Source organism: Benincasa hispida, chromosome 7 (assembly GCF_009727055.1).
Source record: "Benincasa hispida cultivar B227 chromosome 7, ASM972705v1, whole genome shotgun sequence".
NCBI lineage: Eukaryota > Viridiplantae > Streptophyta > Magnoliopsida > Cucurbitales > Cucurbitaceae > Benincasa > Benincasa hispida.
Genome location: NC_052355.1, coordinates 4,300,942 through 4,320,676, shown reverse-complemented (window position 1 = coordinate 4,320,676; position 19,735 = coordinate 4,300,942). Strand labels below are relative to the sequence as shown.

The following is a 19,735-nucleotide window of genomic DNA, read 5'->3' as shown; positions in this document are numbered from 1 at the left end:
TAGTAGCAACTGAAAACGATAATCCTCGAGTATGTCGGAGAAACCAATAGATTGCAAATGAGATGGACCAAGATCACAAAAAGAAACCCAGAGGGTGAAGACCAAACCAATGTGCACGGTAGAGATCTTGAATAAATGCAGAAGTCATACCAAAAACACTAGTCACGAGACTTCTGCAGTTAGCTATTCTATTGATTATAGTGTGAATTCGCTGTTTAGTAAGTATTGGTTTCTTAGTTTCTTTTTAGTTATAACTTTGTAGCTGACTTAAAATTGTTGATTGGATACAACATTAATGGACTATCATTTTCCAGGAGCATCTTAGAAGAATTCTTAGAGGTCAAGCCTCTCTGTTTGACTGGACTAAATCAACTTCATTGGCAAGGACGTTATCCCCCCGAGTTTTGGAGAGTCAAATTGATGCCAAGAAGGTAATCTATTTCTTTTCAAATGGGACTTGTTTCGTGCCATCAAATCTGATGCAAGAAGCACGGGGGTTGTATTGACAACTTTGTGATTCATAATAAAGACTTTGATTTAATTCTTGGAGATATCTCTTCTTTTATCTCTTTAGGCTACATCAAAATCTCACATGTGGAGCTTAGCAAAATGTATATTTCTTATTAACATTCAATTTGCTAGCAATGTCCTTTCTTACTAGCAATCTTGTAGTTACCATGTCCATTGCATTGAGGAAAAAAAGGGCATGGTTGATATAATTTTCTTCAACGGTGCATTAATAATGTTTAAGCTATGGTTATATTTTGGTGATTAAATATTAGCACAATGCTAGCTTCATTTATGTCCCATGCAATGAACTTTTTCTATTTATTTACTCTGCAGGATCTAGAGAAGAACTTAAAGGCGACTTGTGAAGAGTTTATTATGTCTGTCACTAAGCTGGTTGTGGATCCCATGCTCTCGTTCGTGACCAAGGTTTGTCTTTTTTCCCAAATGCTGAAACTCGCCTAACTGCTGGTTTAGGCTGGACCTCTGGATTTGGTTATGGATACTAATGGGGGAAGCTTTAAGATAGTTGACCGTGTTTGATTGATATTGATTTGTGCTATTATAGATGCCTTTTTTCTTTTCTTCTTTTTTTCCTTTGTTTGTGAATAGTAACGGGTTAAGAAATTTCTTCAAATTAATAATAATAATGATGATGATGATGATGATGGGATAAGAAATAGTTGTACTTGTACTGAATAAAAAATGGTTAAATAGAGGGGGAACTTGCCCTACCCATTCATAGTCTTCTTCTAGGAAAGAAAAGATGTCCAATTAGTTCTAATGAGAAGATGAGAATAACAATTTTTTGTTATTGGAAGACTAGAAGATGTCTAGCATTCTCTCATGCTCATTGATCTTCCTTCTAAATCCTGAAATTATTTCTTCTGCCCAACTATTTGAATCTTCCATTTGATAGTAAGGATACATTTTAACCAATCAGTTGGAGGTTAGAGACGTGGTAATTAATTTTGAGAAATATGTTAGGCCACCAATTATACATCAATATCACAGGAGGGGGAAGATGGTAAAGAAGGGGAGGCAAGTTCGTTACTTGCGTGATAGCTGAGTGAGGTTGGGAATTATCTGAGTGGGGACCATGTAGTGAGGGAGAGTTTGTACTGAGTTTGTTATGGAGAGAGTCTATAAATAAGGAGAGGGAACGTTTTTTCAGTTTCAGGCTTTTATCTTGGGAAATCCTGTGGAGGGAGAAGGGAGAGTACCAGCACCTTAAGGTTGGGGAATTTTGTTTGCCCTAAAGAAGGAGAGCACGAACACAAGTACCAGTACCTTAAAACTTTTCATTGATGACATGAAAGAATGAATGCTCAAAGTACATAATTCTCGTAAGAAAAAGAAAAAGAAAAAAATGAAGAGAACGTCGATAGAAGAAAAGTAAACATCCTAAATGATACATAAACGTGAATAAAGGAGCCTGCAAAATGATGGTAAAGAGTGGATAGGATGAGGCTTTGAGATGCTCCAACATCAGACGAGCAAAACATGTGAGATCATGAGAAATCTTCCATATTATAAAAAACAAGGCCTATCAAACTAAAATATCAAGTACAGGCCTAAAAAGGAAAATGTAATATATCAGCAACTTTGCAACAAAACCAACTTTAACTTTCATATTTGCGATAATTGCTTTAGTGCTACATGAATGAAATAGATCCTTTCTCTATTTCTTTCTGGTTAGTTTTCTCAGTCGGAATCATGGTTTTCTTGGTTTGGAATTGTTTCTTTGTTGTCTCCTGTTTGAAAATTCTTTGGAGCATTTGGCAGAGAAGTTGTCGTTTTTCCATTTGCTTACAGAGAATGTCTTCTCCTTTGAGTGAGTTTGGTTGTCTTTACTGTGTTTGGGTTAAAAATGGCTTTGGCAGTTTATTGTACTTTTGGTTCTTGGGTTTCCGTTCCATTATTGCAAGTTTTTCCACCGTTCTTTGTTATTTTTCACTTTACCAATACTTCTCAAGATGATTTTCTGTTGACATGGGTTTGACGAGTTTATCTCCTTTTTTTCCTTTTCTTTCTAACTTCCAAGAGGTTTGGTTTCCTTTATATATATATATATATATATGAAGAGGTTTGGTTTCTTGAAAATCCAATTCTGAAGGTCAAAAGCTCTCAAATGAGTTTTTTTTCCCCCTTTTTTCATTTCTTTTTCTTTTAAAGGAAACATAGATTTCCAGTGAAGTAACTTTTTTATGAGAGATTTTCATTTGATATAATGAAAAAACAGCCCAAAAAGTACAAGAGATAGAAAACAAAAATTGGTGCAATCAAATTACAAAGGAATAATAAAAGAGTTCCGGTAATGAGTTTTTCTTCTTTATGTTTTATTTACCTACGGATCATAAAGTTATATTTATGACTTTTAATTCTGTTAGCTTGTTCTTTTTAGGTGACTGCTGTCAAAGTGACATTATCTTCAGGCAATCAGAACCAAAAGTTAGAACCGGTCTTGGAGAAACCATTAAGGGACCAGGCTTTTGCCACTCCAGATAAGGTGGCCGAATTAATTCAAAAGGTATGTTGTATAACTTAAAGAATGTGGAAGAATCAGTAGTATTAAAGGAAGAATCTCTTAGAAAAATTATATACAATAGGTCTCTTCTGTTAAATTTTATGTGCAGTCTTTAAGGTGCTGCCAGAATGCAAATCTCTGAAAATTACTAGTGTAGTTTTTGGATTGGTCACGTGCAATTAAGATGACATAATATGTTCCTGTCTATTTTTTCCGTCCCAGGACCATATTGTTGTGACGTTTAATTGATAGTGCCCTATAGCTATGAAAAATTAGAATGACTTGAAAAAATATTTATTGCCGTTTAGCTTCTCTGATTGTGTTCTTTTCTTCTCAAACAGGTTAATACTGCTATTCAGCAACAGTTGCCTATGGTTATGGAAAAAATGAAACTTTATCTGCAGAACCCTACCACAAGGATGATTCTTTTCAATCCTATAAAGTAAGTTGATATAATTTGTGAAATTTTGAAATTATAATTTGTGACCATAGAGCAGACAGACTTGATTAGAAATATCACGTGTTGAGCTCTGAATGCTTGTCTGAATTTGAAACCATGTATTAAACCTGACAATGACCCTTTAGAATATTGTATCAGCGTAATCGTAGATGAATTTTCTTACTTCACTTTTTCAAAATTCCACCTTCTGGAAGAGCCAAGTTAGGTCATGTTGGTTATTCCTTTGGTGTTAATCGATACTTTTGTATTGATTGTATTATATTTGCTAGAATTTTATCTCCTTTCCTTATTTGTAATGGGTTTTTTCTTCTATCTAAGAAATCTAATCCTTCTCAAAGAGAGAAAGTGAGACCAAAAATAAATATATTATTTTTGGCACTCCCAGTGCGCACAGTTATTTGAGAGCTAAAGATGGACTACTAAGGCAGCTAGGTAAAAGTTGCAGTTTTCTATGGGATGGGGTAACGTTATGAGCTCCATAGGATATTGAAATAAGAACCCTTGGAATCAAGAACCTTTAGGTTACAAATCCCTTGAGAATCGATCTTAAGGTTTGGGTTAGATGGCAGATTGCCTTGAACACCACCTGAGATAAACTACAAGTTTCTTAACTTGAAGTTTAAATCCACATAATAGGATGATCATATATTCTACCAGAATTGCAAAGGTTGCAAAGGTTTGGTTTTTGTTTTTGTTTTTTTTTTTTTTTTTTTTTTTTTTTTTTTTTTTAAGATAAGAAACAGTATTTACTACCAAAGTTTAATGAGTAAACTCAACTCAAATATGAGATATTAATTCATACTATGTGATCGTTGAATAGCTTGTGCTATCCAAGCTATGACTTAGTATAAAGAGGGGGCATGACCTTGATAAAGGGCTAAGAGATCTTGGTTTCAATCCATTTTGAGGCCACCTACCTAGGATTTAATATTTTATGGGTTTCTTTGATATCTAGATGTTGTAGAGTCAGATAGGTTTTCCTATGAGATTTGTCGAGGTTTGCGTAAATTGGCCCAAACACTCACAGGTTAGGTTAGTATTATAGGTGATTCAACACCATATATTTTATATCAACAATATCCTCAGCCCTGTTCTTGATTTGTTTTTTTACTCCTGTTGCGGTAATTATAGGACTTCGAAAATTAATGTTTGATGTGCATGAATTAGTTCCATCCCTTGATCTCTCTCTCCCTTACTAAGCAATCAGCTAAGACTTTTGCTCGGAATTCTTGCAGAGTCAACATTGTGGAAGCTCATCTACAAGTACAAAATTTGATAAAGGCAGAGTACTCTTCTGAAGCAATCAATATGACTCCCATACATGTTTTGCAAACTCAACTTGATAATCTCCTCTAGATTCCTGGCCAAATTTGAACAGCGGCATCCATCGGCAGAGTTCATCTTCGCAAATGTTTATTTTTTTGTATGAAGGTGTAGTTTTATTTGGGATCAAACAGGGTTTTGCAATTCTATGTCTAGCCTTCATGCTCTTACATTTGATGAACATATCTGATTCACTTACACTTGCACTACTTGCCTTTTCGTTTTCGAAACATTGCTTGGGAAGTCAAAATGCCATTTTCTCATCATATTTACAGAAATAACTTTGTTTCAAGTATTTTCTCCAGAATAATTGATTTTTTACCCTTCACAGTACAGTTTGCTCATTGTTGAAATCATTTATATGCTTAGTCCTTAAACCAATGGTCTACTACTATTTAGGAACGTAATCTTTTATATTTTCTCGGGAATAATTCATTATTTACCATTGATTTTTGAGTTTTGTTGTGTTTTTGAATGGTGCAGTGAATGATAACCTTATATCGTGCTTTGCAAATGAGATGAATAGTTTACTTTAAGCACAATGTTTAGACCAAAGTGCAAGTCTAAATACTGAGGTTTGAGGCTGAACACAAAGACATATGACTAAAGTGTGATGAAGCGATTGATCTTAATGCAGTGGGTTTTCAATTATACGATGAAAATGTTATTTTCTAATTAATGAACCACTTATAAGTATAGTGGAGTGGTTGATGATAAGTGTGAATGGTGATGTGTCAAATGATGGCGAATGTGATGACAATTACAATCATTATATTGCAGTATGTGTTGAAAATGGAAAAAGTATCAATAACTAGATAGGATTTGAGAAAGATTCACTAACAATTTTTTAAGTAGTGCATAAGTCATGCATTCATGTTATAAACTTATAAAGTAACGGACTTTACCTCTCAATGTTTTTAGTCACAATGTTCTATCTCTAGGATACATGCGATGAGTTTTGATTGTAACATGTTAACTTTATCTCTAAAGTTACTTCTTTTATGGTTTAACGAGTTTCGTAATCACACTCTCTAAAGCAATTGATTGTTTCTACTTAGACCAATCCCTCGATTTGATTTTGGCAACTGACTACGTATGTATTAAATAAGATGAATGCCTACTTATACACAATTTAGTGAATATGCTAGTTTATCTTCCTCAACCGATTAAGAATTTAGTTGTTCATGCTTATGAAAAGAGATGTAAATGGATAGAATATGGAAGAAATTGCATTCATATTAAGAATAAAGAGTTTTTCAATCTCTACAACTTGATACATAATGAAGATACCAAGAAAAATGTAATGAAAAAACAAGAAATGAAAATGTCAAGCCACATGTTATAGTTTCTTGTTCCCTTTGGCTTTAATGTTGTTGCAACGGTAATGGTGGTCTCTCTTCTCTTTTTTCATAGAAGAAAACTTAGCTCTCACTTGAAATTCTTCAAAAAAAAAAAAAAAAAAAAATCATGGAGTGGTGGCAATGATGGGCTTTAGGTGGAAAATGAACAGAGCTCTGACTAATTTCTTGGCAAGAAGTTTGAGTTGATCTCATACTTACAAATCTTCAATGGACTGTTTATAGATGTAAAAAAAGAAGTTTCTTCGCCTATCTCTAATGATACACAGACACCTTACATTTAATTTCATGTCCTGTTGCGTCGGCTACTTGCTTCATAGATTCATTGGTTTTGTTGTGAATGTCTCAATTCAGATACCAACTTGCATCTTGATGTGACATCAACCGCTTACACATTTATCGTTTTCTCTCTTCATGATTCATCTCATCGCGTGGTTTTTTGCGTTGCAAAATTGGCGCCAAATTGATCTCTTGTATGTGTTCAAAGCTGCAACTCTTACTTCCTTGGCCATTTTTACTTCATTTCATTCAAATCACGTGTTCAACAATGAACAATTTTGTAATTTCTGAGATTATGCGTTTTGTAAATGCATGAACGTAGAGTAGGATTATTTGTTATGAATTTCATATCAACTTAACACATTTTTCTCTACAATTTTCTAATTATTCTAAAGAATGAGATACAATCACTTGTAATTCTACAAGTTATCACACCCCCAAATTTAAAACAATGTTTGTCCTCAATCTGTATTTAAAGTCTTAGTATAAATATGGCACTTAATTCAATGCGTTAACTAGACCTCTCAACATGCTTCCTTGCATAGGATTTATTTGACCAGTAGCTCTCCTCAAAGCTTTATTCACCTCCCTACAGAAATATTTCCTAACTTTAGATGTGGCAAACTTATTCCTCAAAATTTCCTTAATCATTTCCAAAATTTCTTATTCTCTTTTCAGAAATGTGCTCATAATTCAAAAATATAAAATCACTCTTTATTACCTTCTTATTTTACAATCTTTTAACTCATGTGTTGATCCGGGCTTCTCATCTTCATTTTGGCTTGCCCATACAGGTATCATGCGAACATCCAACTACGAGTAAGTGCCCTTCTCAACTTTTCTCTTGCCTTAGTTATATTTTCTTTTCATTTTGATCTAGGTATTGGAATTCGTGTTGATCATGGTTACTCACTTTTGTTTTGGTTTGTCCATACGGGTGTCATATGAACATCCAACTACGAGTAGGTGCTAATCTCAATTCAACTCTTATTAGCTAAGGTTTTTTTTTTTTTTTTTTTTTTTTTTGTAAGAAATAAAAAGAATTTTACAAGTTTGAATTGATTAGCTCAAACCTCTCTCACTCCCAAATTTTGAAGGCAAAAAGTCCTCATTACTGAAATCGAGTTGTGAGATATCCTTAGAAAACTTTTACAAAAGAGGTTTGAGGTAAAACTTGCGCACATACTAAGTTTAAGAAATGTTTCCTCAGGCAAAGTTCCTAAAACTTAGTCCTAAGCGCTTATCTTAACAAATCTAAATATTGGAGAGCATAGATATTATCATCAAGATCATACGCAAACACTAAAAATGGGGAGAAGTATCAAGGCCGTAAATACACACAAGAAATGATTTACCTTAAACCTCTTTTGTAATTTGTAAACAGTTTGTACGAATACTTGTGATATATAATATATGATATTTACTTCACTTCTTGACTTTGCGTATTTGGATGTTTTATTTGCTTTACCACAAACCAATAAACTAAAATCCCTAGTTGTCTTTATGTAACTTAAGCATGTATGGGTGACATACAAGTGGATTATGCCTTAAGTGATAACCAAAATGATCTGTAGTATATGGATATAGGAGAGAACCTTATTCTGATAATGCTATGGATGCGGCCCGCTTTGTGGAATGGTTACAAGTATTGTGACTTGTCACAGATGGTTTGATCTTGATCATTCGTGTAGGGGACATGCAAGCGGGGGCGTTCTATACAAAGAGTTTGTATAAGACCTGACCATGAAGTTTTAACGTCTAGTTATATAACACCATTCATGACAGAGACTTCATTTCACTAGGATGACCATAGGTAACATGACTTCAATCTTGAGTGAATTGGGAACTCCTGCCATTGAGAGCAGACCTTTGATTTGCATGGGTGCGAGTGGCCAGGTCACTGACATAAACCTACCACTTTGAGGATTTATTTGATTTGGAAGCTGGGAACTCAGCTACACAAGATGGAATTCACTCCTTCCCCAAAGCAGGGGTAAGTAGATAGATAGCTACCTTAAGAGCTGATCTTAGGGCTTGAACGATGTGGCGCCACACACCTCGAGAGATGTTCACATATAGTTGGACTATGTTGTATTGTTCATTAGAGGGATCAGTGGTACTTGAGGAGTGAGATGTAACTACAGGGGCAAAACGGTAAATTGACCTAGTTGTACTTACGAGCATCTGTGAAGGTTATCGTACTCATGATTGGTTATATCTGATGAACACAGAAATATATCTGTGTTAAGAAGAGTTTAGCTATCGATCTTTAGTGGAATGCCTGACAGTTAACGGATGGTGGATCTCATGGCTAAAGAGTTTAGTCAGCTATTCACGTACCGTTGGAGCTTCGAGCCATAGGTTCATAAGGTCCCCTTGGTAGCTTGGATTCAAGTTGAGAATTAGTTTCTGAATCAGTTTGAAATGTTCAAATTGACAAGAGGGAGTTCGATTATTTATGATATAATTGAACTGGTTAATTAAATATGATATGATTAACTTTATGTATGAGATACATTAATTGGAGAAAAATGAATATAAATATGATTTATATCTAGTGGAGGAGAAAACACTATGGTTGATATATGATATTAAACTATAGGTTAATGAATATAATATGATTATATTTATTATTTATTAATTTGGAAATTATGGGATAATTGGTTGCCATTTTCTCTGTAACTGTGAGTTAGTGGGAAATTCCATTCGATTTTTGTAACTGAAAAATAAAACAAAAATTATTTTCATTTTGCAAAGGACACGGTTAATTGCTCACGGTGTGTTTGTTGCCCATCGCTTAGTGAATTGAGAGCCTATACCGTAGCTCGAGTTTACAAGACGATCGCCTACACATGCACTTCTTTTTAAATGATCACTTACCTTTTCCTAAATGACCGCTTAGTGTCGAGCTTTTACAAAATGATCATATAGATGATCGCTTACCTTTTCCTACACGATCGTGTACCTCACCTAAACGATCAAGCACTTTGTCTATATGATAAACGCACCTTTCTCCCACTTGCTTGATCATTGTATACGATTTCTTTTCCTCCTCCCCTCTACCAAATTGTTGATATAATTTTAGGGACGCATTTTGTTTTATTTTATTATTGTTAAGGACGGATGGGTTTGAACATGCAATCATGCATTAGACATAACTGATGCGTTTACTCCCATGCGTCTGAGGTCATGCGTCAGAATGATGATGTGTTAATCTCAGCATGCAATGACCACACGTTCCTATCACATGTTTTCTTACGCTTGCGCCAAGTATAACACAAATGCAAGTTTCTTGGGTAATCCGAGGTTGAACACGGGAACTTGTCACTCAGTAATATTTGTGAGGTGATGCGTTTGAGGCGATGAATAAGAATAAAAATAAAGCGAAGAAGGTTTAAATGTTTTATATACTACTCCTACTCCTAACTAAACAGATTGAGCAATAGAAGACTTGTAATGAGAATAGGTAGAAACACAAAAACCATTAACGCATAGTAATGTTTACTGTCTTAAATCGCTCGAGTAATCCCAGCTCGTTGCACTAACGCATCACACCACTAGGTGGTCAGCCGTATGACTATATCTCTATAGTGCATGGTTGCGTGGAGCATAAGATTGTGCCTATCTCTAGGAACAATACGAACCTTGCTTAGTGCGTTCCATCCCTTACCTTCTTAGGCAGTTAGACGCGGCTTCTTAACTTATAGACAAGCAATGCAGCATCTCATAGACAGGCGTTGCCACAGCCTTTCACCAAGAAAAGAGGATTAACTCACTATACTCGCACAACACACACCTCTCGGTGGGTTGCTACATGCATCCTATCTCTAGGCTACATGATTAAGCATGCGATTGACTTTGATAAATAAAGCTGAAGATAAACTATGATATAGAGATGAAGATGATGAAGAAAATGGTAATGAAGGAATTAAGATTTGCATTGATCACAAAATATCTTAATATCTCAAGCTAAAATGTAATACAATACAAAGATTAGAAGGGAGATGAAGGACTCTGCGTCAAGGTTGCCGGTGGTGCCATGGTTGAATGGTGAAGATGTCTCTCTCGAGCTCTATCACCGACGAATGATCCGATCGTCACTCAGTCTGGATTGTGGAGATGAAGAATTCTCACTAGAAATCTCTTTCAAGCTCTCATATGTGATCACAAACTTCTGCCTTGAGGCAGAAGCTCGAATGTCTTAAAATGAAGGTCTCAAGGGCTATTTATAGAATTTGGACGCCGACGGCTATAATGATGAAGGTACCGCTCACTGCTGCTTTTTTCGCGGTATGGGCGTTGTCACATCACCTTATCTTGTTGATATCCCTAGGTATGCGTCCGAGCTTAATTTAGTTATCAATGCATTATACCCATCTTGTGATCTTCTATTATGGCTGTCACTCCGTGGCCGCAATCTCTATTTGTTCACCACGTTCTCCATGTGTTGGACGCATGCATTTACCGTAACTTCCATGCGTTGGACGCATGGAGTTGCCATCTGCGTTTGTCTTTTGCGGTCGCCTGACTTTAGTTCATGCGTTTGTCTGTGATTGCTTATTACAAACGCATGCGTTTGATTCCTGTGATAGCTACAAAAATAGACATTTTGACACGAAATAATGCATAATATTGGGTCAGTGAGGTTTTATGTGCTTATCGACGCAAAACTCAATTTGTCACAAATTCTAAGTATTATCACTGCGTTTTCTACCTGTTAGCCCTTATAATTCTAAATAAAATGCTTATAATAACTGACATTTCTATCAGTTATCACAAATCCGAATAGAGCTCACTCTTTGGATTCTCACTCTGAGATTACTAAGGGTTCCAAGTGGTGGTGTCGTCCCCATTCTTCGTCTGTTCGTGTGGTGGCCGTTCGTGGTAAACGACCAGAGTTGTGTTGAATGATATCTTATCATTCCAGTGAGAGCGAGAGCATCCATTCGTGGAGAGAGCAAGATTTCTACTGAAGAGAGACTTCATTTGGTAAGTTTACTCGTTCTCTTGTTTATTTATCTTTAAGCATATTGGTAATTTAGTAGTTTGATGCATATCTATTTGTTTGAATGTAAATGTGGTAATTCTGTCACAATGCGTTTGGAAAGATCCGCTTCCACTCAAAGGTACTCTTGTATAAGAGTTCCATCAATAAATAACCTCAAAAGCTGTATTTTCAAAGGTTGCAACTATTTTTTAGTAGGTTGAAGTGGGTAAGTCAAGTTATTTAATTTGAGGATATTTAAGACCGAAATAAAATTATTTAAGGAATTTTGGGCTAATTTTGGATTTCCTTTAAATAAGTAGAATTCGAGGAAACAGGACCAGGAGCTGCTTGAGAAAGATTGTAGCAAATCTCAACAAAAGGACGTGAGTGGTTTTCTACTTTCATATGTTTTTGGATTATATAATATATATATATATATATATATAAGGATTTGGAAAGTTGACATGACTAGGAAATGTGTCTTCCTGGATTTTATTTATTGATTTGATTCTTATTGTTTTGCATAACATGAATTGCATTGGAAATTGGAATTGTACCATAGTAAATTGTTAGCGTGTCTCAAGCACGTCTAACAGGAAATTATCGACATGTGCACATTCGGCGGGCTATAAGGGTACTGGGATTGTTTCCTCAACATTCATATTGGGGAATTCATCGGAATACCTGAAAAATACATGATCATGTCAGGAGTAGCCAGTTATCAGGTTGGAAGAGTTACATTTTTATGTATTATGATTGGTTGATTGTGAAATTGGCTTCCAAAAATGAATTTCTAGAACAAACGTATTTTGTTATAAAATATACTACTCACTGGGCTTTTAGTTAACATTTACCAATGTTTTATTCCCTTCCTCCTAGGTAACAGACTAGAAGGACGTTCTGGAAAAGCCATTCAAGGTCTGGATTGCCACTCTCTCACGGAGCGAAACCTCAGATCTGGTTACTATTGAAAGTCATTAAGGTTAACTAGAAATGGAAATGTATTTAGAATGAACATTTGTAATTTCTTTAAAGGTTAATTAAAATATGCGTGTTAGTTATCTGATGTGTTGGTTATGGTTGGACAGTTGATATCACAAGGGTGGTGTCAGCTGTCTTCACATCTTCTTTCGGGTTTGGGGAATAGAACTTGGGAGGGGATGTGACATAAGGGCCTTCCCTTTCTTCTTAAAGGATGGCGCCAATGATTGGCTAGACTATCTTTTGCTTGGCTTAATAACTACTTAGAATGCTTTCAAGAAGAAGTTCCTAGAAAAGTTCCTATGGCTTCAAGAGCCCATAACATACGAAAGGAGATCTACGGGATAAGGAAGCAGTGGGGGATATCTTATTTGAGTATTGGGAGCGCTACAAACAACTATGTGCAAGCTTCCCCCATCACCAAATTTTGGATCAATGCCTCATCCAATACTTTTATTCCGGTTTACTTACTTTAGAATGGAGTACAATCGATGCGGTGCCCGGAGGAGCTCTAGTCAATAAAACCCCATTAGAGGCTAGTCTATTGATCTCCACCATGGTGGAGAACTCCCAAAATTTTGGAACACGAGCCACAGACTTAGACCCTTCGAACTGCAAGGAGGTAAGTGAATTGAGAGCAAAATTATCTAATTTGACTACTCTTATGACACAGATGGCCCAAGGCAGAACTCCTCAAATCAAGACATGCGGAGATTGCGGACTAAGTGGACATTCCTCTGAAGCTTATCCACAAGCTAAGTAAGAGGTGAATGCAATGGTAGGATTCCAAAGGAAGTACGACCCCATTCTAACACATATAACTCCGGGTGGCGTGACCATACCAACTTCAAATGGGGAGGTCAAGGCAATCATCTTCTTCATCCCCAAGTATGTTAGTAAAGGATATAGTTAAGACTTTTGCTGACCACTCTCTCAAATTTCAACAAGATATTCATCAAATGCAAAAGGATTTGATTCAACTCTCACAAGAAACAAAGTCTCTTCTACAAGAAACAAAAGCTAGATTTAGAAACCTGGGAACCCAAATTACACAACTGGCGACGACAATAAGTAGACTTGAGAGCAAGGCATCGGGAAAATTGCCTGCTCAGCTAAGTGCAACCACATTGAGAAGTGCTAAGGAGATCTCTTTTACCTCTTCCATGCCAGTTACCAACCCTGTTCAATCTTTTGTCACAACACAAGAAGAGGTAAGACAAGGGAAAGAAAATGAAACAAAAGCATCATCAAGTCCTAAGATAAAAACATCACCCTCACCTTTAATTGAGACTTAAGTAGCTAAAGCACCTTTCCCCCAGTAAGTTGGTTAGACCTAAGCAAGAAGATAGAGGCAAGAAGCTCATTGAAATGTTTCAAATAGTGCATATCAACATACCACTCCTGAATGGAAAATTTTCTCAAGTAGTTCTGCATAAAGAAGAAGAGAGGTAAGGATAAGGAAAGAGTTGTGTGAGTAACAATGTAACTGCTATGCTTAAAAAGAACATGCCTAAGAAATGCCAAGGTCTTGGTATGTTCACTCTTCCATGTGTTATAGGAGAGAAATTTTTTTGCATGCTATGCTTGATTTAGGTGCCTCCATAAACATAATGCCTTTTCATATTTACGAGGACATTAAATTGAATGATTTACAAAAGACCACCATTTGTATATAACTAACCGACAAATCCTTTATCCAACCACTAGGGGTAGTAAAAGACAGGCTAGTTAAAGTAGATGACTTAATATTCCTAGTTGATTTTTACATTCTAAAAATAGATGAGTCAGCTTCCCCATCGACCCCTACCATTCTTCTAGGGAGACCGTTTATGAAAACCGTGAAAACCAAAATAGATGAGATAAAGGTTCTCTCTATTGAATTTGATGGTGATATAGTTTTTGTTCAATATCCATGATGCTATGAAATTTCCAGGGGAACACTTGTCCTTGTGTTTTGTTGAAACCCATGGTGTGATTGATGAGATTATAATGTCTGTTGATGACTATTCTAATAAACTGATGACTTCGTTTATTGACTTCGATTTTGATGTATCTTTCAAAAATGTTTCACCCTCTTCTATGAATTTTTTCAATAAAGATAATTCTTGTAAAGTTGTTTCAAATTCTTCAAATGTTTTTTGCAATAATGAAAATCCTTTAAAAGAAGTTTCAAATTCTTCACTTGATTTTAGCAAAAGCAAAAATAAATCTTCTCATTCTTTTGTTCCTCAGGTAACAAGGGTTGAGCTCAAGGCACTCCCTACTTGTTTGAAGAGCAATTTATTGGGTTCATGCTTCAAAAGTCTGAAGAAGAAAGGTCCTAAGAAGAATGAGAACTTCCATGTCCCTTGATGAGAAAGAGGAGTTCAAGGTTAATGAACATAGGCCCAAAATTTTCAATGAAGGGTAAGTTTTCTTTGCTCACTTGAGCTTAGCTTTAACTTAACCCTCTTACAAATGAGCTTGTAATCACCAATGTCGAGCAACCAACGATAAAAATTTACGCTTTCTGGAGGCACCCGCACGTCAAATTTAATAGCTTTTTTTTAATCCTTTCAGATTTTTAGTTTTCATCATTATTTTTCAAAGAATGAAAGAACTAAGAGAACTTTGAATGACTTTCTTTCTCTTGACAACATAATCACATACATTGCTAGAAATGCATCATGTTCAACCTTAGCACGCATCTAAATCCAGGGGAGTTTTTTTTGTTCCCTCCCTTTTCTTTTGTCCTTGATCTTTAATTTGTAGCATAACATATTGAGGATAATGTTTGCTCTGAAAATTGGGAGTGGGTGTGGTTAAGCATGATTATTTTGCATGTATACTATCTTTAGTTTTGCTTAGAATTGATGAATAAATTTGTGACTCTGAATTTGGGCTTCTGTGGTACTCCATGATATTTTGGGTATTTTCCCATATTAATTATGATCCATTTTTTTGCTCCAAATCAATGAATGGTTGTTTGAATGAATGATCAATGCATGACATTTGCCTAGTTTTTCGTTTCTTTTCAATGAGAGTTAATGATACACTTATTTAGTTTATGCTTTCATGATCTTTAAGTGAAAAAATATTTCATGATTTTGAGCCCATTTTAAAAATATTTTCATGCAATTTCATGCATAATAAAAACTTAGCTAAAAAATATTCAAATCTTAGAATCTTAGAAACAGATTATCTTTCTTGGATTTTCAATGTCACTTTGAAAGACCCACCTTTGGCTTTAGAGTAACCTTTGTTATTGTAGAGCAAAACTAGACAAAGTGAATAAAAGAAGCTTAGTGTGTGTTATTAAAAAAAAAAAAAAAAAAAAAAAAAAAAAAAAAAAAAAAAAAAAGAAAGAAAGAAAGAAAAAAAAGAAGAAGCAAAATAGTTCCTATAAAAAAAAAGAGTAAGTTAATCTTAAAAAAATGTTAGCTTGCATTAAAAAAAAAAAAAAAAGTGTGCGTGTGTGCATGGATAAAGGTGAAAAGAGCTACCCTGTTGTGATAAGTGAGGATCTTGTGAGAAAAGAGCGGATTGAATCGCTACAATGGGTGTGTGAAATGTAGCCAGCCCTCTTGGTAAAACAAATGCCCTCTATTTTTTTGTGTGCATGAGTTAGGCACCACTGTCTTAGTGTTGCCTTCTTTTTTGCAAGTTTGGTATGCCTTGGTCCGATAACTGAGACAGAGTAGAGAAAAAATGAAATGGAAGTAGGATAAAAATTTTTTTTTGGGTTTTCTTTGATTTTAAAATTTCAAAGCATTGCTTTCATTCATACATGATCTTACTTGAAAATCCTTTTACAATGAGGTTCAAATGAATACTTGACTTTGGATTATTAAGTGATTGTTTGCATTGCTTAAATGACTATTAAGACTTTAGATTAGATACGTGTAAACTGAGTAAAAAAAAACATGATTAAATGAATTTAACCTTGCTTGGGACGATCAAGAAGTAAGTGTTGGGATTGATATCCTAAATCTAGTATATCTTGTGGTTTGTATTTTTGCTAATACAACTTATTTATCTAATAAAATAAGAGGTATTTTATTGGACATTTAGACAACATTAATTCAATCCAAAAAACTAAGATCCAAGGTTATATGATGTTAGTTGAACAGTATGTTGTGGACATACATGTGGTTCATGTCCAAGTAATAACCTAAAAGGTCTGCAGTAAATAGATGAAGGTTCGGTGCCTTATCCTGGTAACATTATGGATACGACCCACTTTGTAATTATTATATGAGATGTAAGTGTTACAAACAATATGAACCATATTGTTCATGTTGTTGGGTTTTATGTCCTAAAACTCGTGGTTTGTAAACATTAGAACTTATTATGAGAATTCAATACAGTTGTTGTTGAATATATTGTATTTTTTAGAGATCCAATAAACCTAAGTCCCTTGACTATTATATGTGTACTTGAACTTTATGTGGAGACATACAAGTGGATCAGGTTCGAGTAAATTGTCAAAATGATCTATAATATATGAATAAGGTTGGGTACTTATTCTGGTAACACTGTGGTCCACTCTATAGTTGTTACAAAGAGTTGTAAAGTGCTACATACGAAGTGATCCTAATTCGTGCATGTTGAGACATGAGGAGTGGGGGTGTCCTGTGCAAATGAGTTTTGTGCAAGATCGGACCACGAAACCTGTCACTCTTACTTTATAACGTTGTTTACTGTTTAATACTGATTATTTCAAAGCGATGATCTAGGTAACTTAACCTTAAACCTGAGCTAACTATGAACTCCTGTTTGTTCGGGATTATCTTTTAATCTGCAAATAGTGAGAGTAGACCAATTGCCTCTACTCAATAAGCTTACCATTTTGAGGATAAGACCGGATGAATAGCTGGGAACATAGGGTGCAAGAGGGAACTTACTCCTACCCAATTAGGGTTAGTAGAGAGGTTGTTCCCTTCAAGTGTTGATTCTGGGTCTTGAACAAGAGGCCTCACCCTCTCATTGGCCTGAGAGGGATTTGATTTGTTGATTGGATCACAAATTAATTGTTCATTAGGGGATTAGTGGAACTTAAGAAACAAGAGGTAATTTCGAGGGTAAAACAGGGATTCGACCCAGCCATTATTACAAGCAACTTGTGAAAGGCTAACTTACTAATCATGGTTATATCGAGTGGACATAATATATCTACAATGAAGGGAGTTCAGCTATGGGCTTTAGTGGAATCACCCATTAGTTAACGAATTGGGGTTAGATAGTTTAGTCGATTAATCTCGGATCGTTAGAGCCCATGATCTATAGATCCGCGAGGTCCTCCTACTAGCTCATAAATGGATAAGCTTTAGGGTAACTTGAGAAATTAATTTGAAACGTTCAAATTAAACGGAACAAGAGAATAAATACTTAAATATGATTTAAATGTATGAAGATGATTATTGTGCAAAAATTAATTTAATATTTGATATTAAATTAATTAATTATTTTTTTTTAAAATTTTTATGAAATTAATTTAAGAAAATAAAATTTTGAATTTAAATGGTTGAAAATCATTTTTTTAAAAGAAAATGGAAAAACGTTTTGCATGGTTGCACAAAACGTAAAATGAATTTTCTCCATTACCATGTTTATGCTCATACAAAAGCCATTATCCTATCTACTTTGATTCTCCAAGCATGAGCTGCAAGCCATACACTCCATCTCTTTGCATGTTCATCTAATATATATAAAGAAGATTGGAGTTGTTGGAGGAGGAGGAATGCAGAATTTTGAGAGAAAATTTTCTGCAAAGAAGAAACTATCTTCTTCAAATCGGCTTCTATGATCTTCTCTTGCTTCTTCATATCTTCAAGCTGTTCTTGAGTCCCACAACTCTGCCTAAAGCTCCAAGAGCATAGTAGGGAAGGCTTTGAGGTGGTTCATGATGGTATCAAAGACAGTAGCTGTACAAACGTTTTTTTGGAGAGTTCATCAAAGGTATGTTCTAAAAACCCACTTTTTAAGAAGCACATGCTTTAGTTTTTGCCAAAATTAGTGAATTAGAATGCTTATAGATCCTCGATACTTCCGCTGCATATTGTTTAAATCTTACACATGTAAAGATATGTGAATGGGGGTATCCTGTCTAAAGAAGTTTATACATAGACCAGGCCACGAAATAATTAGTTTCTCTTTATAACACCGTAACTTGAAGAAACTAATATTTCACTAGGATGGCCATAGGAGACTTGAACTTAATCCTGTTTATGATAGCAATCCTTTGATCTGTATGGGTGAGAGTAGCCATGATAGCCGACTCAATAAGTCTACCATTTTGAAGATTTTTCTAATTATGGAGCTGGGAACACAGCTACACAAGATGGAATTCACTCATTCACATTCCTTAGAAAAGTAGATAAATTGCTCCCTTAATAGCTGGTTTCAGGTCTTGAACAATAAGGCCTCAACCTCTCACTGGCCCGAGAGGTGTTAGTTTATAGTTGGACTATAAACTGTTTGTTCATTAGAGGAATCAGTGGTACTTAAGGAGTTAGATGTAACTACAAGGGTCAAAATGACCCACCTGTAGTTATGAGCACTTGTGAAGGGTCATCCTTTTGTTGATTTGTTATAACCATGGACACAAAAATATATCTAAAGTGCGAAGAGTGTAATTATCGATCTTTAGTGGAATGATCAGTAGTTAATGAATATTGATTAATTGGATTCAAAGAATTTAATCAATTAATCTCATATCATTAGAGCTTCTAATGTGTAGGTCCATAAGGTCCCTTTGTTAGCTCACTAAAGGATAATAATGAAGAATGATTTAAAGTGTTCAAATAAAATGAGAGAATTTTATATTAATGAGATTAATATATAATGGTTAATTATAGTTATGATCTATAATCCAAATTATGTAAGAGAGATATATTTGAATAAGATAGAAATAAAAGATTTAAATGAATTGGATTCATAAAGAGATGTACACATATAAATATGTGATATATATATATTAATTAACTCCATATTAAATATGATTTAATATAGTTATTTAATTGATTAATTTATGGTTAATTAATTGATTAAAAAACAATGGAGATTGGAGGTTAGTATAAATATGGTATTTATGATAATTAATTAAATTTATATTAAATAAGATTTAATATATGGTCATTTAATTAATGTGCCAATTAATTAAATAAAGATTATTTAATTAATTAGTGCTAAGAGTATAAAGAGAAATACTTGGGGAAGGGGTTAACTCTTCTCCATATAAATATATCCTTATAGCCTATTTAGGACAAGAGTTTTTTAATTACACAAAAAGAAAAAACCTAGCCTCCAAGCCTCCACCTTCTCTCTAACTTCTT

General features: G+C 34.8%; 1 protein-coding gene across 1 annotated transcript in view; it reads left to right on the top strand.

The window, feature by feature from the left end:
* LOC120081319 (conserved oligomeric Golgi complex subunit 3) overlaps positions 1–5,147 on the top strand; it is a 63,429-nt gene extending 58,282 nt beyond the window's left edge. The window contains exons 21-25 of the mRNA XM_039036072.1: positions 315–431; positions 844–936; positions 2,912–3,037; positions 3,376–3,476; positions 4,730–5,147. Of these exons, the coding sequence (XP_038892000.1) occupies positions 315–431; positions 844–936; positions 2,912–3,037; positions 3,376–3,476; positions 4,730–4,850 (558 nt within the window). The 3' untranslated portion in view covers positions 4,851–5,147. The remainder of the gene's footprint in view (positions 1–314; positions 432–843; positions 937–2,911; positions 3,038–3,375; positions 3,477–4,729) is intronic.
* Positions 5,148–19,735: the final 14,588 nt, after the last annotated feature.